We start from the raw sequence: 22140 nt of genomic DNA, 5'->3' as shown, positions 1-22140 counted from the left end.
GTCTGTGCCGACCAACAACCACCCATTTATATTAATCCTACATTAATCCCATATTTCCTACCACATCCCCCATCATTCTCCTACCACCTACCTACACTAGGGGTAATTTACAATGGCCAATTTACCTATCAACCTGCGAGTCTTTGGCTGTGGGAGGAAACCAGAGCACCTGGTGGAAACCCACGCGGTCACAGGGAGAACTTGCAAACTCCGCACAGGCAGTACCCAGAACCAAACCTGGGTCGCTGGAGCTGTGAGGCTGCAGTGCTAACCGCTGCGCCACTGTGCCGCCCTAATTTTTCATTGTATTACTGTACACATTAGCCTTCAGTTCCAGGATCTTATTCCTTATATTTTTGTTAAAGACAAATCCTGTTTAACTAACTTGCTTCAGTTTTTTTTGATGAAATAACAAAGTGGGTTGATGAGGGTAATGAGGTTGATGTGGTGTACATGGATTTCCAAAAGGCATTTGATAAAGTCCACATAACAGGCTTGTTGACAAAGTTAGAGCACATGGAATAAAAGGGACAGTAGCAACACAGATATGAAATTGACTGAGTGACTGGAAACAAAGTGTGGTAGTAAACGGTTTCCAGGGGTCAGTGTTAGGACCCCTGCTTTTCCTGATATATATTAATGACCTAGACTTGGGTATACAGAGCACAATTTCAAAATTTGCAGATGACACAAAACTTGCAAGTATTGTGAACTGTGAGGAGGATAGTAATAAACTTCAAGAGGACATAGCCAGGCTGGTGGAATGGACGGACATGTGGGAGATGAAATTTAATGCAGAGAAGTGTGCAGTGATTCATTTTGGCATGAAGAATGAGGAGATGCAAAATAAAATAAAGGTCGCATTTCGAAAGGGGGTGCAAGAGCTGAGGGAACTGAGGATATATGTGCACAGATCATTGAAGGTGGCGGGGCAGGTGGAGAAAGAGGTTAATAAGGCATACAGGATCCTGGGCTTTATAAGTAGGGACATAGAATACAAAAGCAAGGAAGTTATGATAAATAAATCAGAAAGTGCTGGAAATACAAAGCAGGTCTGGCAGCATCTGTGGAGTGAGAAACAGAGTTAATGGGTTGAATTTTCCACTGCCCCACCGGGTCAGATGGTGGCATCAGGGCGGCGTAAAATTGAGCGGGAGGCCTACCCACCCTGTTCCCGCCTCTGGTCAACTTTACGTGGGTCAGGCGGGGGTGGGGGGGAGGAACGGCCCACCCACCCGAGGCCGATCAAGACCCTTAAGTGGCCACTTAACGGCCGCTTAAGGCTCCTCACCCACCTCCACAGGTATTTTACCTGTGGCAAACGGGCGTGCTGGGAACGTGAAGCGATTGAGGGCCGCCCCCGCCTCACCCCCGGGAGCCAAGACGCCCCCCTCCCTCCAAAAGATTACTCCAGCCTCACGAGGGAAGGACCGATCTGTCTGGTGAGGCATGCCCAACTTACCTTTGCTCCTGGCTTCATCTGGTCGGCTGGGCTGCAGTCCCAGCAGTGGCCACCGCTCACGGTGGTGCTGCTGGGACTAAGAGTTGCCAGCCCGCTGATTGGCCAGCAGCTCAATGAGGTGGGACTTCCTCTTTCAAGCGGGTGGAAATCCTGCCTCGGAACAATTAAAGCCCGGGGACCCGTAAAATGCGGGATGGATCCCTGGGCTAGGCGGAAGCGGGTTTGCCACCGACTTTTATGTCGGTGGCAAACTCCTGTCTGCCTAAGGTAAAATCCAGCCCAATGTTTCAGGTCTGTGACCTTTTATCAGAACTCGCAAAGGTTAGAAATGTAATAGGCTTTGAGCAAGTGAAAGGTGGGGGGAGGGGGAAGAAGAACAAAAGGGAATGTTTGTGATAGGGCAGAGGGTGGAGAGATTAAATGACAAAGATGTCATGGAACAAAAGGCAAAGGGAGTAGCACTATCTGTTGTAAAAGACAAAGCAGAGAAAGTGTTAATGGCAGAATAATTAACAGCTCTATCTGAAAGCAAAAACATGAAAAACCAGTTTAAGACCAGTACATCGGAAAAAAAAAATCAAAATAGCGGTCATGGTCTGAAGTTGTTGAACTCAATGTTGAGGCTGTCCCGGGGCCAGAATGCATCATTCTTCACAAATTGGATTGTGGAAACCTGGAACTCCGTCCCAAAATGTTATTGAGGTTAGGCCAACTGAAAATTTTAAAAAATGAGTTTGATAGATTTTTGTTAGGCAAAGATATTATGGGTTATGGAACCAAGGCGGGCAGGTGGAGTTATGATACAGATCAGCATGGTCTAATTGAATGGCTGAACAGGTTCAAGGGGCTGAATAGCAGAAAGAGAAGAAATAAATACTCAGAAAATGGAGGGGAAAAGTTTTTTTTTTAAATGACATGGAGAATTCTTTGGTAGTATTGCAGATTATTAGGATACTCATAGACATTAATCCTTCTCATTTGATGAATATCATGGGATGTCGCAATTGCTTGAATAGCCATCTCAGTGTGGTCAATGGCATGCTGTGCCCTGTAATGTCATGCTTTCATAAAGCCCAGTGAGCCAGCTGCTGCTGCATCCTAGTGCTGAATATAATATCCTGGTCCATATTTATCCCTCAACCAACAGCACTAAAACAGATCACCTGGTCATGTATTGTACTTACATTTGTGGGGCATTGTTTTGTGTAAGTTGGCTGCCATGTGTCAACAACAATAATTGCACATCAAAAATATCATTGGCTGTGAAGTCATGAAAGGTGCTATATAAATGCCAGCCAATCTTTCCTACTTTCTTTCATGAATCAGAACAGGGTAACATATTAGTAATGCTGCAGTGAAAGGCAAAATCAGCAAAAGGAGTTGATCCTTGACAAGTTTTTGGCCAGTATCTATAAGGAACCTATGACATAATTATTATATGTCATTATTACTGTTGTTGCTGATGTTGTTCCTGGCTGCATCACCTCTCACAGGGGTTGGCACATTTTTATGAGGCTTCTGCAGAAATTAACTTTTATGGCTGAGAAGAGACAGAAATTTTATAAACCAATTACTACCACTGTCAATTGTTATTACTTTTATATAACTTGGCTATAATATCTGCCTATCCTGACCACACTCATATACTGTTTGCAGATTCAATATAAAGTTGATACAGTAAAATACTATTAGATTTTCCAGTTCTGGAGCTGAAACAAAGCAAGCTTTGTGCTCACTGTGGTGGTGCTGTATTTTGTACAAGGTCAGCATTATTAAGTATACAGAGTGAATCCTGCCCTGGGCTGGGTCTACCATTGGGATTTCACTGTCAGTAGGGACAGGAAATAGAATACAAGAGCAGCTCTTTAGAACTGGAGCTGGTTCAATCCATCTGAGACCCGGCAATTGGCTAAGACAAAAACAAAGCACCTTTGTCTTTGTTAGAATTCAGTATGTGATCTTCCTTGCTGGTTTTGGCATTATTGCACTCATTACCGAAAGCTGTTTCTCCAAATTACATACCAGTCTGGTCTGTCAAAAGCATTCCTGTGCACCTTTGTCTGGTTCCTATCAAGCTAATGGGGGGGGGGTTAAATAGGATTATATAGGATACACTACACAGAAACAGGCCATTTGGCCCAACCAGTCCATGCTGGAATTTATACTCCACTTGAGCCTCCTCCCATCTTTCCTCATCTAAATCTATCATCGTAACCCTCTATTCTGTTCTCCCTCGTATCTGGTCTAGTTTCCCTTTAAGTGCATCTATACTATTTGCTTCAAGCACTCCCAGTTGTAGTGAGTTCCACATTCTCATTATTCTTTGGGTAAAGAAATTTCTTTTGAATTCCCTATTGGATTTCTTGGTGACTATCTTATATTGATGGCCTCTAGTTATGCTGTTGCCCACAAGAGAAAACATTGGGCTGGATTTGAAAAGCTTAAAAAATGGTGTGCCGCCCGCGTGGGCCACACACCAAAGAGCCACCGCGATCTCTCACGCGGTGGCTTATTTAAATAGCCGGGATGGCCCGCAAACCCCCCCCCCCCCCACCCCAATCACATGGAGGGGACAGGCGGTCTGTCCCCGCAAAGGCATCAGCTGCCTATGCGCAGGCGCTGGCACCATTTTTATAGGGCAGCCAACCCTGCCAGTCAATTTGAATTTTTAAAGTAGTATCCCCCTAAAATTTATGAAATAAATTTCTAATGCCCCTTTCCCACCCCCCAAATAACAATTACATTAACTATTTGCCCTCCCCCCACAGAAATCTTAGCTTTTAAATCTGACTTTATCCACGCCCCCCCCAGACTGTACAAAGTTTAAAATTCACCCCTTTCCACCATCCCCTACACCCATTAAGTTTATTTGACCCCGTCTTCCCCCTCCCCCACACAGAAAATATTAACTCCTGCAGAAAATATTAACACCTCACCCCTCCTCACCAGTGTTATGCTACCTTTCCCTGGATGGGGAATTGGAGGCACAGGAGTGCCAGTGGCCACTCTGAAAATTGAGGTGAGCCCGTAAGATCCCAGGTAAGTGTATTGTCATTTATTCATCAAATTAACTTACATATTTAAATCTGGGTCCCATTGCCCAATGGCGGGGGTGCTGCCACAGAGCCTCGCCGCTGCTAGGAGGATCTGGCTGGGCCCTCCCGGCATCAGCCTTCATGGCAGACTGCTGCCGGAACCATTTCCCAGCCCTGCCATCCACAGAGCCTGACAGCGTGGGCTTGGTAAGATCCAGCCCATTCTCTCTGTATCCATTCTCTCAAAGCCTTTCATAATTTTAAAGCCCTCTATTAGGTCACCTATCAGCCTTCTTTCTTCAAGAGAAAACCCAGCCTGTTCTTCCTCTCCTAATAAGTGTACCCAAGCATTTCTGCTATCATCCTTGTAAATCTTCTCTGCACCCTCTCCAATGCCTCTATATCCCTTCTATAATTTGGCAACCAGTACTGCATGCATTACTCTAAGTGTGCTCTAATCAAGGTTCAATACAGGTTTGGCATAACCTCCCCACTATTCAATTCTATCGCTCTAGAAATAGGGCTTGGTTTGCTTTCTTTTATGGCCTTGCTAACCTGTGGCACAACTTTTAGTGATTGGTGTATTTGTACCCTAAGATCCCTTTGTTCCTCTATCCTATCTAGACTCACACCTTTGAAGTAATAAGTGACATCCCTAATCTTCCGACCAAAATGTACAACCTCACATTTATTTGTGTTGTCTGTCATTTGCCAATTATTTCCCAATCTGCAGGTTCAGTAATATCCTCCTGTAATTCGTTGCAATGCTCCTCAGTATTGATTATCCACCCCTCCCCCCCCAATTGTGTGTCATCCACAAAGTTGGAAATTGTATTTTTGATTTCAAAATCCAAATTATTAATGTAAATTGTGAACAGCAGTGGTCCCAGCACTGATCCTTGTAGAACACCACTTCCCACCTTCTGCTACTCCAATAAACTACCCTTTACTCCCACTCTTTGCTTCCTGCCTTGAAGCCAGTTCGCAATCCATTCTGCCACTTGTCTCCTGAATCTACATTCTCTGACCTTATTCATTGGTCTATTATGGGGCACCTTATGGAAAGCCTTTTGAAAACCCAGATAAATTACATCTACTGCATTACCATTGTCTATTCTCTCTGTTACCTCCTCAAAAAACTCAATATGGTTAGTCAAGCAAGATTTTCTCTTCTGAAATCCATGCTGATTATTCATTGTTATATTTTTCTTTCCTAAATGTTCTTTTATTCTCTCCTTTAGTAGGGATTCCATTATTTTTCTTACCACTGATGTTAAGCTGACTGGTCAATAATTCCCTGTGCAAATTCTGGCCCTCTTCTTAAATCTAAGAACTGTCCCCCTTCTTAACTATTAAGTTTAAAATGCTAATGTCTGTTGAATACAAAGTCATTGGTGTCAATATGTTGCGTATTGTCCTTGATACTTAGTTGGTAACACGTTAACTTCCAGCAATCATATGTCATGCAAAGTGGTTTGGACAAACTTCTTGCTTAGTTGCCAAATAAAAACAGCAAATGCTGGAAATACTCAGCATCTGTGGAGACAAAAACTGAGTTAATGGGCTGAATTTAATGCTGGCAACGGTGGCCCATCACAGCTGTGACCATTTCCGGGAGCATGCATGATTCTATGCCCATCAGACAATTAACTACCTAATGTCAGGACTCCTATCCCTTTAAGGGATAAGATTCTGCCTCCAAGACCTGGTGGCCAATCGAAGCTCTTCAGTCCCAGCAGTGCCATGGGAGCGGTGGCCACTGCCGAGACTGCACCCAGCCAGCACCAGCAAGATGGACCAGGCCCTAGACCCAGATAAATGGGTTTGGGCTCACTGGGGCCAATCAGGCAAGCCCTGGCGAGGGGAGTGGGGAGGTGTTTCAGCGGGGTGGTCCTTACTGCCGGAGGGGTCCTCTGTAGGTCACAAGATTCCCGATCTGGAGGGCCCTTCCCGAGCCAGCAAAGGGGCTGCCAAGTTTTACTGACTGGTCTCCTCACATGGCTGAGGGTCCCTCTGCCACTGGTAGAATACCAGTGGTGGCAGAAAGAGGCCCTTAAGTGACCTTAATTGGACACTTAAGGCCCTCAATTGGCCTCTGGGTGGGAAGGCCATCCTCAAACTTCTCCACCCCTGATTGAATTGGATGGAGTCAGGAAGGTGACCAGCATTCCACCCCCACCTTCCCTCAAATGCCCATCCAATTTTCTTTTGAAATCATTGATCATCTCTGCTTCTATCACCCTTGTGGGCAGCGAGTTCCAGGTCATTAGCACTTGCTGCGTAAAAAAGTTCTTCCTCACATTTCCCCTGTATCTCTTGTCCCAAAGCTTCAATCTGTATCCCTTAGTCCTTGTACCATCGGCTAACGTGAACAGTTTTTCCTTGTCTACCTTATCTGAGCCTGTTATAATCATGTACAGCGCTATCAAATCTCCCCTCAAACTCCTTTGCTCCAAGGAGAACGAACCCAGATTTTCCAACCTAACCTTGTAACTAAAATCCCTCATCCATGGAACCATTCTGGTAAATCCCCACTGCACCCTCTCAAGGATCCTCATATAACTTCTTAAAGTGTGGTGACCAGAACTGGATGCAATGCTCTAGTTGGGGCCTAAATAGAGCTTTATAAAAGTTCAGCATAATTTCCCTGCTTTTGTACTCAATGCCTCTATTTATGAAGCCCAAGATCCCATATGCTTTGCTAACCATTCCCTCAATATGTTCTGCCACCTTTAAAGATCGATGTATATCCACCCCCAGGTCCCTCTGTTCCTGCACACTCTTTAGAACCATGCCATTAAGTCTATATTGCCTCACCCTATCCCTTCTGCCAAAATGCACCACCTCACATTAAGTTTGTATTAAATTCCATCTGCCACCTGTCTGCCCATTCTGCCAGCCTATCTATCTCCTGTTGTAGATGATTCGTATCATTCTCACTGTTTGCCACTCCTCCAAGTTTGGTATCATCGGCAAATTTTGAAATTCTATGCGTTATTCTAAGATCCATGTCATTTATATATAGCAAAAAAAAGCAGTGGATTACACTGAATACTGGCAGTATAGAAACCAGATAATGGAAGAGGTGTGCCTTAGAGTACCTTGATTTCATGAACATGCAATGAAGGAGTGTTCTCCACAACACGTGCCAGCAAAGCTACATTCACCTGGGAAGTTATATAAGCAGTTTGAAAACGGTGCACCAGGTAAAATACAGAACATAAATGAACAGGATCAGCTGGTGGTAGTGCAGCAGCAGGAACCAGTTTGCATTCATCCTTAGCTACAGAGTCACGAAATTTGGATCTCATGGGATCTTCATTTAAAAGAAGGCTGCTATCTGAGTGCCAATTATTTGCTGAATTATTTGCTGCAGTCATTAACAAGTGTGCTAAGCTCTCTGAAAGGCACAGTAGTGAATGTGGAGGAGTCCACTACCTGCATCAGTGCAGTCAAGCATGACCAATTATTTGAGAAGCTGTTCGCTTGAAAGGCATGGTAACTCCACAGGCATCTGCTGTGGAGTTCCAGTCACAGAGGTCCTTCACACAGGGAGGCTGAATTTCCTCTGATCCCTACTCCAAAGTGTGTTCTGCATGAACTGACCTGGACCTGCCTTTATATGCGGATTATGGTTATTAGCATAGATCCAATGCACCTTAGGAGCAGGCCCACCCTTGCCGAGCCTTGAGAAAGGGTATGGAAATTCTGCAAGCCAATTGCGATTGTAATGGCCGCTGTTCTCAGGGCTTTCTGGCTGCTCTTCAATAACCTTGAACTTCCCTAACTTCTTAGGGATCAGTTGGACAAAGTTAATTTGCAGGGCCTCTGTTCTTATTGCTGGCCAGAGGTGATCTTTCACACAGACCACTAGACATACTGCAGCAGTGCCCATGAACGGATTAACTGTAGCGGGCACAGATGAGATTGCTGTCTCTTAGGAAAAAGGCACATTAACATCATTTCAGACAGTCTGCCAAAATAACCAAAATGTGTCAGAAAGTGGGCAGCCAAGGCAGCCACTGCAGCAGTGGACATAGCAGGAGCAGTTGCACGACCACTCATGATCCAGCACTTGGAGGCAAAGGGCCACCTCAGTCCCAAGAAGCTCCCACTGACTAGCAGCTAGCCACCTAAACCATTCCTTCTATTAGAACAACACCTATAATGAGCAAAAGGAAACACAAAACATATACTTTCACTGAAGGGAAGCATCAAAGCAAATCATGCATGTCCACAATTCACTGTGAGGGTGATTAAATTTGGTTGCACTTTATTTGAACTGTGTCCAGAGAGTTTTCTTTTGCTGGTGTAGAATAAAGTATTAAAGATCAAAGGACCAGTACTCATGATAGCGCAATGGCCAATGCTGCAAAAGGTGTATTGGTCCACTGGTATAGTGCATTGGATCAGCACAGCAGGTGACTAAAGGCGTAATCTATGACAGCCTGCAAGAGGACAAAAGTCTTTTAGCAGGAATATATGTTTTTGGCTCATGTACATAGTCTTGATCTGCTCTTGGCTTCAGCTGATGTAGTTCCTCCTCACCCTGCACCATGGTTATGACTTGCTAGATGGTAAACTGCAGCATGCAAACCTGCAACAGCTTGCATTTAAATAAAGCACCTTTAACATATCAAAATGTCTCAAGGTGCTTAATAGAGCAATATCAATAAAAACATTTTTGACAACAAGCCACTGAAGGAGATATCAGGACAGACAAGCAAAAGCTTGGTCAAAGAGGCAGGTTTTAAGGGTCATCTTAAAGGGAAAGAGATAGAGAGGCAGGGAGATTTATGGAGGGAATGCTACAACATAGGGCCAAGGCAATTTTGCAGTGATTAAAATCGAGGATGTGTAAGAGGCCAGAATTAGAGGAGCACAGAGATCTCAAAGGCTTGTTGGGCTGGAGAATTTGAAAACAAGGATAAAGATTTTAAAATTGAGGCCTTGGTCCAGGACCCAGTGTAGGTCAGTAAGCACAGAGGTGATGGATGAACGAGATGGTGTGAACTAAGATACAGGCAGCAGAGGTTTGGATCAGCTCAAGTTTACACAGAATGGAAGATGGGAGGCATGGTCAAAGGAACACTGGAATAGTCAAGTCTAGAGATAATAACAGCACGGATGAGGATTTCAGCAGCAGATGAGCTGAGACAGGGTCAGCCGACATTATGGACCTGAAAATAGGCAGACTTGATCTTAGAGCTGATAAATGGTCAGAAGCTCATTTTGGGGTCAAACACAATAACAAAGCTGCAACACTCTGGCTCAGCATTAGACAGTTGCCAGGATGGAAATGGTGATCAGGGAATGCAATTTATGGCAGGGCCTAAAGAAAATAGCTTCAGTCTTCCCAATATTTTGTTGAGGGAAATTTCTGTTTATCCAATACTAGATGTTGGGCAAGCAGCGCGACAAATCAGAAACAGTGGAGGTGCCAAGAGAAGTGGTGAGATAGAGCTGACTGTCACCAGCGTTCACGTGGAAAAGGATGCATTTTCGGATGATGTCACCGAGGCAGAATATAGACAAGAAACCGAAGGGGACCAAGGACAGATCATTTGGGGACTCAAGAAGTACAAAAACAAGAAAAATGAGCATAGACCATCACATCGATCAATCCTTCCCCAATTAACTATCATGCAATCACAGACATAATTTACTTAATCCTCATACTGTATTTACTGCTCACAATGCAATTTCCTCTACATTGGAGAGACCAAACGCAGATTGGGTGATCACTTTGCAGAATACCTCTGTTTGGTCCACAAGCGTAACCCTGAGCTTCCAGCCACCTGTCATTTTAATTCTCAGTCCCACTCTGATATCTCTGTCCTTGTCCTCTTACTCTGTTCGATTGAAGCTCAACAAAAGCTTAAGGACAGCACCTCAGCTTTCGACTCGGCACTTTATAGCCTTCCAGACTGAACATTGCGTTCAATAATTTCAAATCATAACCATTGCTCCCATTTTCTTCTGACAGCAACTGATTATTCTGCTATTGCCATTTACACCTCCTCCAAACCCAACTTTTGTGTCTTTACTTGTCACATTGTTGTCCCCTTTTCCTTTGCACCATTTTCTCCTTTGTCATTTAATCTCTCCTGCCTTCCACCCTGTCATAGACGGTCGCTTTTGTTCTTTCCTCCTCTCCCCCCCACCCCCCCACATTCCCTGCCTTTGTACTTGCTTAAAACTTGTTGCACCTGAAATGTTTTCCAGTTCTAATGAAATGTCAACTCTGTTGCACTCTTCACAGATGCTGCCTGACCTGCTTAGCATTTTCTGTTTTTATTTCAGATTTCCAGCATCCGCAATATTTTTCCTTCTGTGCTGTAAATCATCATCATCACCTTCCGTAATTGAAAATGTCCTTTCCATTCAGCAGCTTGTCAAATTTCCTTTCAAAGGGCTGTAGTGCATTCAGTACAATCAAGGCTGGTCTTCTGCCCTAACTCCACTTTCCCGCCTGCTCCCCATATCCCAAAAATCTGTCGATCTCAGCTTTGAATGTACTCAACGTTGGAGCATCCACAATCCTCTGGAGTAGACATTTCCAAGGATTCACTTCCCTCTGAGGGAAGAAATTTCTCCCCATCACAGTCCTAAATGATTGTCCCCTTATTCTGAGTCTCTGCCCTCATAATCTCGATTCCTAAGATAGGGGAAACAACCTCTCAGTGTTTACCCTGTCAAGCCCCTTCAGAATCTTGTATGTTTCAATGAGATCACCTCTCATTCTTCTGAAATCCAGAGATTATAGGCCTGATTTATTTAGCCTCTCATCATAGATCCACCCTCTCATCCCAGGAGCCAATCTAACAAACCTTCACAGTACTGCCTCCAAGGCGAGTATATCCTTCCTTAGATATGGAGACCAAAACAGCGCACAGTAGCCCAGGTGTAGACTCATCAAATCACTCAACAATTGTTGCAATACTTTTTCTTATTCTTGTACTCCAATCCCCTTGCAATAAAGGCCAACATGCGATTTGCCATCCAAATTGCTTGTTGTACCTGCATGTTAACTTTCTGTATTCCTTGTATGAGTATACCCAAGTGCCTTTGAACATCAACATTTTAAAGTTTCATGTCTTTAAAAAAAACCTCTGCTTTTCTATGATTACTACCAAAGTGAATCATCACACACTTCCTCACATTATACTCAATCTGCCACCTCGTTGCCCACTCACTTAACTTGTTTACATCTCTTTGCAGCCTCTTTGTGCCCTCCTCATACTTACAATTCCCGCCTAGTTTTGTTATCATCAGCAAACCTGGATGCATTAGTCTCAGTCTCTTCATCTAGGTTATTAATATAGATTGTAAATAGCTGAGGCCCCAGCACTGATCCTTTTCAGCAAGCCACTAGTTACAGCCTGCCAACTTGAAAATGCCCCATTTATCTCAAGGCTCTGCTCCTTTTCTGTTAACCAATCCTCGATCCATACAAATATATTACCCCCAACTCCATGAGCTCTTTTTTTAATTAATTAATTCATGGGATGTGGGTATTGCTGGCATTTATTGCCCATCCCTAATTGCCCTTGAGAAGGTGTTGCTGAGCTGCCTTCTAGAACCGCTGCAGTCCATGTGGGGTGGGTATACCCACAGTGCTGTTAGGAAGGGAGTTGCAGGATTTTGACCCAGTAACAGTGAAGGAACAGCGATATAGTTCCAAGTCAGAATGGTGTGAGGCTTGGAGGGGAACTTGCAGGTGGTGGTGTTCCCATGCATCTGCTGCCCTTCTCCTTATAGGTGGTACTGGTCTGCGTTCAAATATGCTGTCTAAGGCACCTTGGTTCATTGCTGCAGTGCATCTTGTAGATGGTACACACTGCTGCCGCTGTGCATCGGTGGTAGAGAGAGTCAATGTTTGGGGATGGGGTGCCAATCAAGTGGGCTGCTTTGTCCTAGATGGTGTTGAGCTTCTTCAGTGTTGTTGGAGCTGAACCCATCCAGGCAAGTGGAGAGTATTCCATCATACTCCTGACTTGTGCCTTGTAGATGGTGGACAGGCTTTGGGAAATCAGGAGGTGAGTTATTCGCTGCAGGATTCCTAGCCTCTGACCTGCTCTTGTCGCCACGGTATTTATATGGCTACTCCAGTTCAGTTTCTGGCCAATGATAACCCCCAGCATGTTGATGGTGGGGGATTCAGCAACTGTAATGCCATTGAATGTCAAGGGGAGATGGTTAGATTCTTTCTTGTTGGAGATGGTCATTGCCTAGCACTTGTGTGGTGCGAATGTTACTTGCCACTTATGGGTCCAAGCCTGAATATTGTCCAGGCCTTCCTGCATCTGGAGACGGACTGCTTCAGTATCTGAGTCATGAATGATGTTGAACATTATGCAGTCATCAGCGAACATCCCACTTCTGACCTTATGATTGAAGGAAGGTCATTGATGAAGCAGCTGAAGATGGTTGGGGCTAGGACACTACCCTGAGGAACTCCTGCAGTGATGTCCTGGAGTTCAGATGATTGACCTCCAACAACCACAACCATCATTCTTTGTGCTAGGTATGACTCCAAACAGCAGAGAGTTTTTCCCCTGATTCCCATTGACTCCAGTTTTGCTAGGGCTCCTTGCTGCCATACTCGGTCAAATGCTGCCTTGATGTCGAGGGCAGTCACTCTCACCTCACCTCTTGAGCTCAGCCCTTCTGTCCATTTTGAACCAAGGCTGTAATGAGGTCTGGAGCTGAGTGGCCCTGGCGGAACCCAAACTGAGCATCACTGAGCAGGTTATTGCTAAGCAAGTGCTGCTTGATGGCACTGTTGGTGACACCTTCTTTACTGATGACTGAGAGTAGACTGATGGGATGGTAATTGGTCAGGTTGGACTTGTCCTGCTTTTTGTGTACAGGACATACCTGGGCAATTTTCCATAATTGCCTGGTAGCTACCAGTGTTGTAGCTTACTGGAACAGCTTGGCTAGGGGCATGGCAAGTTCTGGAGCGCAGGTCTTCAGTACAATTGCCAGAATATTGTCAGGGCCCATAGACTTTGCAGTATCCAGTGCCTTCAGTCGTTTCTCGATATCACGCGGAGTGAATCGAATTGGCTGAAGACTGGCATCTGTGATGCTGGGGACTTCAGGAGGAGGCCAAGATGGATCATCAACTCGGCACTTCTGGCTGAAGATTGTTGCAAATGCTTCAGCCTTATCTTTTGCACTTGTGTGCTGGGCTTCCCCATCATTGAGGATGGGGTTATTTGTGGAGCCCCCTCCTCCAGTTAGTTGTTTCCTGGATGTGGCAGGACTGCAGAGCTTAGATCTGATCCAATGGTTATGGGATCGCATGCTGCTTAAGCTGTTTGGCACACAAGTAGCCCTGGATTGTAGCTTCACCAGGTTAACACCTCATTATGAGATATGACTGGTGCTGCTCCTGGCATGCCCTTCTGCACTCTTCATTAAACCAGGGTTGTTCTCCTGGCTTGATGGTAATGGTAGAGTGGGGGATATGCCGGGCCATGAGGTTACAGATTGTGGTTGAGTACAATTCTGCTGCTGCTGATGGCCCACAGCACCTCATGGATGCCCAGTTTTGCATTGCTAGATCTGTTCGAAATTTATCCCATTTAGCACAGTGGTAGTGCCACACAACACAATGGAGGGTATCCTCAATGTGAAGACGGGATTGTGTCTCCACAAGTACTGTGCGGTTGTCACTCCTACCAATACTGTCATGGACAGATGCATTTGTGGCAGGCAGATTGGTGAGGATGACGTCAAGTATATTTTTACCCTCTTGTTGGTTCCCTCACTACCTGCTTCACACCAGCAGCTATGTCTTTTCTTGGCCAGCTCGGTCAGTCGTGGTGCTACCGAGCCACTCTTAGTGTTGGACATTGAAGACCCCACCCAGAGTATATTCTGTGCCTTTGCCACCCTCAGTGCTTCCTCCAAGTGCTGGTCAACATGGAGGAGTACTGATTCATCAGCTGAGGGGGGGGCGGGGGGTGCGGTAGGTGGTAATCAGCAGGAGGTTTCCTTGCCCATGTTTGACCCGATGCCATGAGACTTCATGGGGGCTGGAGTTGATGTTGAGGACTCCCAGGGCAACTCCCTCCCTACTGTCTACCACTGTGCCACCACCACCTCTGGTGGGTCTGTCCTGCTGGTGGGACAGGGCATACCCAGGGATGATGATGGCGGTGTCTGGGTCATTGTCTCTAAAGTATGATTCGGTGAGTATGATTATGTCAGGCTGTTGCTTGACTAGTCTGTGGGACAGCTCTCCTAACTTTGGCACATGCCCCCAAATGTTAGTAAGGAGGACTTTGCAGGGCCAAGAGGGCTGAGTTTGCCGTTGTCGTTTCCAGTGCCTATGTCGATGCCAGGTGATCCGTCCGTTTTCATTCTTTATTGACTTCGTAGCGGTTAGATACAACTGAATGACTTGCTAGGCCATTTAAGAGTCAACCACATTGCTCTGGGTCTGGAGTCACATGTTGGCCAGACCAGGTAAGAACAGAAGATTTCCTTCCTTCAAGGACATTAGTGAACCAGATGGGTTTTTCAGCAATCGACAATGGTTTCCTGGCCATCATTAGACTAGCTTTTAATTCCAGAATTTTTTATTAATTGAATTCAAATCCCACTTTCTGCCATGGTGGGATTCAAACCCATGTCCCCAAATCAATATCTAGGGTCTCTAGGTTATTAGTCCAGTGGCAATACCACTATGCCACCGCCATCTGGTCGGTAATGCGGTTGACTCTTACATGCCCTCTGAAATGGCCTAGCAAGCCACTCAGTAGTATCTAACCGCTAGCACTGTGGGTGTACCTACCCCACATGGACTGCAGCGGTTCATGAAGGCAGCTCACTGCCTTCTCAAGGGCAATTAGGAATGGGCAATAAATAGGGCGGTGCAGTGGTTAGCACTGCAGCCTCACAGCTCCAGCGACCCGGGTTCAATTCTGGGTACTGGCTGTGTGGAGTTTGCAAGTTCTCGCTGTGTCTGCGTGGGTTTCCTCCGGGTGCTCCGGTTTCCTCCCACATGCCAAAGACTTGCAGGTTGATAGGTAAATTGGCCATTAGTAATTGCCCCTAGTATAGGTAGGTGGTAGGGAAATATAGGGACAGGTGGGGATGTGGTAGGGATATGGAATTAGTGTAGGATTAGTATAAATGGGTGGTTGATGGTTGGCACAGACTCGGTGGGCCGAAGGGCCTGTTTCAGTGCTGTATCTCTAAAAACTAAAAAAAAACTTCACAGCATGTGGGTGAATCCTGAATTGCTGGTTCCCCATGACTTTCTGACCAACCCACTCCTTGCGGTTCAGTTAAGTAAAAACTTTTCTGTGATGAATCCTTTTATGTTGTTTGATGCAACATAAATGAAATGTGTGGAGTCCATTTGGTTGAAGATCTCAGACAGGTTTATTACAGCTAACTATGATGTACAGTAGAACTAACTATTTACAAAACCTGCCTCTAGATGTTACAGTTGCAGAGTGACTCCAGCTTGTAGTCACATGATTACGTCTTGGTACTTAGCTCATTAGCATACTAAGATCTTAAAGGGACATCACTCTTAAAGGCAATCACACAACATCCCCTTCTTTCCAAAGATAAGTCTCATGTGCTAAAAGTAAAAACACATAACATCGGATATCAAAATTATTTCCACATGGATAGATATTGTTAAATTTACAAATATAGTCGTTCAAAACCTCATTATTTGTCTTGGTGGTTTGACAACTCTTGCTCGGGGAATTTGCATCTCATCTGTTGCTGTTCTTTGTGAAGTTTCTTCCTCTCTGGGTTCAGTTTCTGTTTTTCTGCCTTCAGGCAGCTAACATACTCTGTTGCTGTTCTCAAGATGACCAATTTTGGGGCGATATCATTCTTGGAAAATCCTGGCACATCATCTCAAAGAGCCAATAGACGTGCTTCAACGCATTCCTCCACTGCCTCTTCAGGACATTGTGTGTCCTTCGCCTCTCCTCATCCTCTGTTCTGAAGGCTTGTGGCTCAAGATCGAGGACTTGATGGGGGAAAGAGTAGTTGATCTCATGGAGATACCTTTCCATTCTGGCTCGTTGTGGTGCTGGCAGTTCTCTAGATAGTAGAAGTGAAGCCGTGGCATAGTTGTGCTGTTGCTGGGTTTCCAGACTGCACCGTTTGATTCTGGTGAGAGTCTGCGAGTGGGTTCTGATCCTTGGAGATTTCCCCCGGCAATGCTCTCACGGATAGTTGAGGTCCTTACATGCTGGTAGTACTGCCACTGCTGGTCCGCTCATGTCCACCAGGTAGAATGTTTGCGGTTTCCATGCCGACTTGCCATATCTGCATTGCATTGTTAATGTGTCAATGCAAGGGATGGATGACCTGCTGTATGCAGATAACTTGGCAGTTGTTGGTTTTATCATTGACTTCTAACGATTCTGGTACATATCTTTGAGGATTCAGACTGCTGGGATATTTGCAGTAGCTCCAGTGTCAATCTGTCTGTTTGCCAGCTTTCTTTGGGCACATGATGTTAATAGTGGCAAAAGCTTCCAGTTGTTTGACTTCATCAACATGGTGGGCTGGATTTTATAAGCAGCGAGCTTCAAAAATGGTGGCCTGACGCCAATTGCGGCGGCTCATTTAAATAGCTGGGGTGGGCAGCCCCCCCTCCCCAATCAGGTGAAGAGGGCAGGCTGTCCATCCCCGGCAATTGTGTCAGCTGCCTGTGCACACTTAATATTTAAAGATAGAATGAATTAAATTAAGTAAGAACATTTCTATTGCCCCTGTCTCACCCCCCCCCAATAACAATTAAATTAATTAGATGCCCCATCCCCTAAAAAACATTTACCTTTACCATCTGACCTTCACCCAAAGCACACAAAGTTTAAACTACAGCCCTTCCCACCATCCCCTGCACCCATCAAGTTATTTTGAGCCAGTCTCCGCCTCCCCCCCCCACACTGATAAACGTACCTCCTCCCCCCTCCCCACCAGTGTTGCGCCTCGTTTCCCTGAACGGGTATCCACTGGGCCGAAGATTGCAGCAGGACATCAGGAGGCGACTTAAGTTTATTTAAATTAATTATTTTAATTGATTTAAATATTCAAATTGTGGTGCCATCGCCCAGCAGCGTGGAGGCCATCATGGTGCCTGGTCACCGCCGGGAGGATCAGGCCAGGTCCTGCTGGCGTCGAGGTCCGTGGCGGGCCCATCTTCCGGAACCCCTGCCATAGATCCCTCCGGTGTGTCAGGTTCACAATGTGAAATGTCTGTTCATCTTTTGACAGAGAATTACTCTTCTCTGAGTCTTATCTCACTTCTGTTTCACTGTGGAATTCGAGCATCAGCTTGTGTTTACGCAGGTCTCTCGCATTCTCCTTGCTGCTGTTGCCCTGTTGCTGCATCTGTTGTCCATTTGCTTGTGTCCTGCTGTGACTTCTGCCTGCTTCTCTGGAGCCAGATTACTCACATAGGTGGGCCCAGTGTTCTTTTGCACCGCACGCCATGCACAGGTCTCGAAATGCAGGACAACGTTGCAGTGAGTGGGACCAACCACATTTACCACACAGCTTGCTTGCTATTTTTGACCTGGTTATGTTGCCAATACTGTTGGCTGAAACTAGTGCTTGCAGTTGCTGTTGTCTCGCGACAATAGCTTCACTTCAAAAGCACTTGAACTGTAAACACAACAGGCTTATGTGCTGAAAGCAAGACAAATACCTCCTCCTGTCAATCAAAGCATCTAGTCTAAATAACAGACAGTTTCTTAAAGGGGAAACAGTAGAGAGTCATAGAACAAGTCTTAAAGCAAGTACATGACTATGGCCTGCTACTTAGCTCATTAGAATACTAAAATCCTGAAGGGATATCACTCCTAAAGGCAATCATACAACATCTCCCATTTGTATGGGAGGTACAAACAGCAAACCCTTGTGGATCATTCAACTTGGGAATGGCTTTAACTGCTTTCTGCATTATTTTATTAATTCAGTGGAGTCCATTCAGTTCAAAAACTAATGAAACATGTAACCCTCTGATATGAAGAAAACAAAGCAAGGCAAAGACAGAAACCCATGAAAGTGTAGAAACAGAAATGGTTCAGTATTGAATTGAAATCGAATACTGGAGCAGATTGATATATTGAATCGCTGTAGTCAGAAGTAGAATGCACTTTTAAAAGATCTAGTAACTTCTGGTACCCGGTTCTTTTGTGTGGGAAAAATTCTCTGAGATCCTGCACTACCAGCAGACTTTCACACACATCAGGCAGCTGATAAGAAAAATGTAAGCGAATTGCTTACGATTTTGATTAGGTACCTGCTACATGCAAAGAACCACTGGTGAAATCGGATTCAAGAAAACTGGACTATGGGTAGATATTTAATTTCTGTGATTAAATCTCGTTAATTAGTTTAGCCTGGCCTGAGTGTGCTATATTAATAACACAATTTACCAGAGGAGCAGGAGTGGTCCTCTTGGGGCCTCAAAAAAACTTCAAGCCACTTCTGACCTGCTGAAGGTATCTCTGTTCAGGCTCTTTTGGCCAACTCAGCATGGGACCCAGCTGAGTTTCTGCCTTCCTAGAATCAGCCAGCTGCGAGACAGCAATTGCTTGACACCCACAGCTAGCTAGCAGCATGTAAATGAGGCTCGGGCCCCAAAGTAACTCGAGTCTCATGCCGGCAAGGCCAGTTGCCTGTCCATTCTTTGCCCGTATTTAAAATTGGCCTTATTTTGAACACAGATTTGGGACTTTTAATTCACAACCATACAACCTCCTCCTAATTGTTTTAATATGGGATAAGGCTGCAGCCAGCTAGACGAGGGGCTTCTTGTAATTTAGATTAAAATCTGCTTTTAAATTAAAGTTTTCTTTCAATTGGTTAGGTTTACAGGGCAAGCACATGCCAGGGTTGCAAATCAGAATACAGATGAGGCATCTGTCAAGATGGCCTCAGACAACAGAAGCTCTTCAAAACTTTGCTAACAATCACACATTCACAATTGGAATGTCACATCCTTTTTGGCTTTGCAAAAACGAGTTTCAAAGGATGGGCGGATGGGAAGTCATAGCCTGCATAACTGGCCAACCTGTGGATTGCTAGAGATTTGAAGATCATTCCCCCTGCCAACTTCCTGTGGACTTTCAGAACATCCTGCATGACAATGGCTACCCTGGTCAGATCATTTCTCACAACGCGCCTAAGGCCATCATTTTCGGCCCTGAAAAGTGCCCAGTAAGTAACCCAAATATTTGAGCAACACATGCGGTGTTCACCACTAACAGGATGCTGCAGTTAAACCAAAAAGACGTCCTGCATATCACACAAATGAGTAATGTGATATATGAATTTCAATACCAGTGTGATGCTAGATATATAAGTCGTACATCTCAAAGACTGGTGGATTGTATCAAACAACATGTCCCTTGCACTGTTTGCAATGGGCAAAGTACAGACCATCCCCAACCAGCCTATGATTGCAAAACTCAAAACACAGTTTAGTTTAGTTTAGAGATACAGCACTGAAACAGGCCCTTCGGCCCACCGAGTCTGTGCCGACCATCAACCACCCATTTATACTAATCCTACACTAATCCCATATTCCTACCACATCCCCACCTGTCCCTATATTTCCCTACCACCTACCTATACTAGGGGCAATTTTATAACGGCCAATTTACCTATCAACCTGCAAGTCTTTTGGCTGTGGGAGGAAACCGTGTCCAACATTAGATGTGATTCCACAATTGGACAACATTTGCTAAGTAATCCTCAGTGTGCTAAAAACTACACTAACAACCAATTTAAGATTGTCAGTCAGTCTCTTAGTGAGGCGCATTTGCATGTACTGGAAGCTATATATATTAATACACAATATATACAGACAGAAAGAACATGTATGCACATTGTGTCTATTTCAGCTAAACAAAATAAGTGACAGCTGGTTCATTCCTCAGGGCAATACCTTGACCAATCAGAGTCAAGCTGCCTGTTTTAAATTTCAAACAAAGCTTGGCAGTTAACTGTCAGTCACCATAAACTGATTCATTCTCCATGGCAACTCATCTACCAATCAGAATCCACTTGTCCACCAATCAGCACTCTCTCCTCATATAGTATAAATTTGTTGCTTTCCCTTACATTGGTATTCTTTCGACTTGTCCTGATGAGTGCAAGACGAAAAACTTCAACAAAATGTCTCTGTTTTCAGCAATACTCAAGTTCTCTACTACCAAATGATTATTTGCAACAAATGGAGAGTAAAATATTGCCAATGGGTTAAATGGTGAAATTGTTTTCCCTTGCAAAAATGCATGTCACCTACTGGATAAATCTTTGAACTGCTGATAGGTTGATATTGCTGATTCTCCTTGTGACAACTTAGAATGAGCCAGGTGTATAAAAATTCAGGAGATTAGATTCTGGGAGGTACCCCAACCCTGTCATTATCTCCCTAAAAAGCTGTTTTGTTGCTACTTTGCATTTAGTGCATCTCTGCCTATAAATAATGGTAGCATTGGCACTGCTGTCTCTGATGCAATATGGTGTGCTTTATAACCATTTTTTTCATTGTCATCTTCATTTTTCAACTAACATAAAGAGAGGGAGGGTATTCAGCTTTTAAAAATATAATTGCAGTAACTAAAAAATATTTCCAGCCAAAACTCTTCTCCAAAAGCCTCAAAAAGCAAATAGACAAAAATCGGCATTGAAAATAACATCCAACATAAAGCCAAAGCAAAATGCCCAATTTGGAGATTCTTCAGAAAATAAAGTGGGTCACCTTTTAAATGCTGACTTTCTACTAACCCAGAATCATTAAATTCCCATGAATTGTAAAAGTTTATTTAACTCTGAGATTCACATGGGAAATTAAATATGCAGAGAGCTACATTTAAATCTCTCACATGAATCACAGGCGTCGTAAAAAAATTCTCCTAATTGTGAGACTCGCATGTGAATCACAAGAGCTGGCAATGCTGTGATCAGCATAGCTCTACTTGTCAATTTGAACTGCTTCATCTCTTCTTTGCTTAGGCTTTAAAAGGGACCTTTCCTGCCTTCCTGCAAGAATGATGAAATACCTGTGTCCAAAAAGTTAACCTGTATTTTCCCTTTCCAGATTTTGATTTAATTTCAGCATGTTCAAATTTCCCATGAACTTCATAATCTTAGACCACAGATGATAAAGAGAAGATCATATTAGGAAGTCCTGTACCATACTGCATGGTCTCATGGTGAGATGGAAGATTCAGCCAAAATCTTACAGAGCAGTAAGAATGTAGTACCTGTGGATCAGAGCTTATCTTTTTTCAGATGGTTATGTGGAATACTTTGAACAAAATTTGTAATTTGATACTTGTTAATGCATTCCTGTGATTGAGTGTTCTGATAGTGCCAGCAGGTGTCTTACCTAGTAATTCCATGGCATCGTCCTCATCCTCTATGTCTTCTTCTGCCACAGACGGTGCAACACTGTGCACAGAATCAAAGGACTCCTGGGAGAGCATTGCAGCTAAAAGCTTCTTGTGCTGTTGCTGCTGTTGTCTTAAGCCTTTACTCTTCTGCTCCAGTTTTGTGCTACAAGAACATTTTAGAATAACTTGTCAATTTTGAATGATCAAGCTGCAACATGCAACTGTCAACTGCTAAGTGATAATCACA

General features: G+C 44.4%; 1 protein-coding gene across 4 annotated transcripts in view; it reads right to left on the bottom strand.

Annotated features, from left to right (window-relative positions):
- c5h8orf34 (chromosome 5 C8orf34 homolog) overlaps positions 1-22140 on the bottom strand; it is a 567297-nt gene that overhangs the window by 262983 nt on the left and 282174 nt on the right. For all 4 annotated transcript variants that reach the window (XM_068031961.1, XM_068031962.1, XM_068031964.1 and 1 more), the window contains exon 7: positions 21890-22056. In XM_068031961.1, coding sequence (XP_067888062.1) covers positions 21890-22056 — 167 coding nt within the window. The remainder of the gene's footprint in view (positions 1-21889; positions 22057-22140) is intronic.

The sequence above is a fragment of the Heterodontus francisci genome, chromosome 5, assembly GCF_036365525.1.
Source record: "Heterodontus francisci isolate sHetFra1 chromosome 5, sHetFra1.hap1, whole genome shotgun sequence".
NCBI lineage: Eukaryota > Metazoa > Chordata > Chondrichthyes > Heterodontiformes > Heterodontidae > Heterodontus > Heterodontus francisci.
Note: the sequence above shows the minus strand (reverse complement) of the source record. Positions and strands in the feature narration are given on the sequence as shown.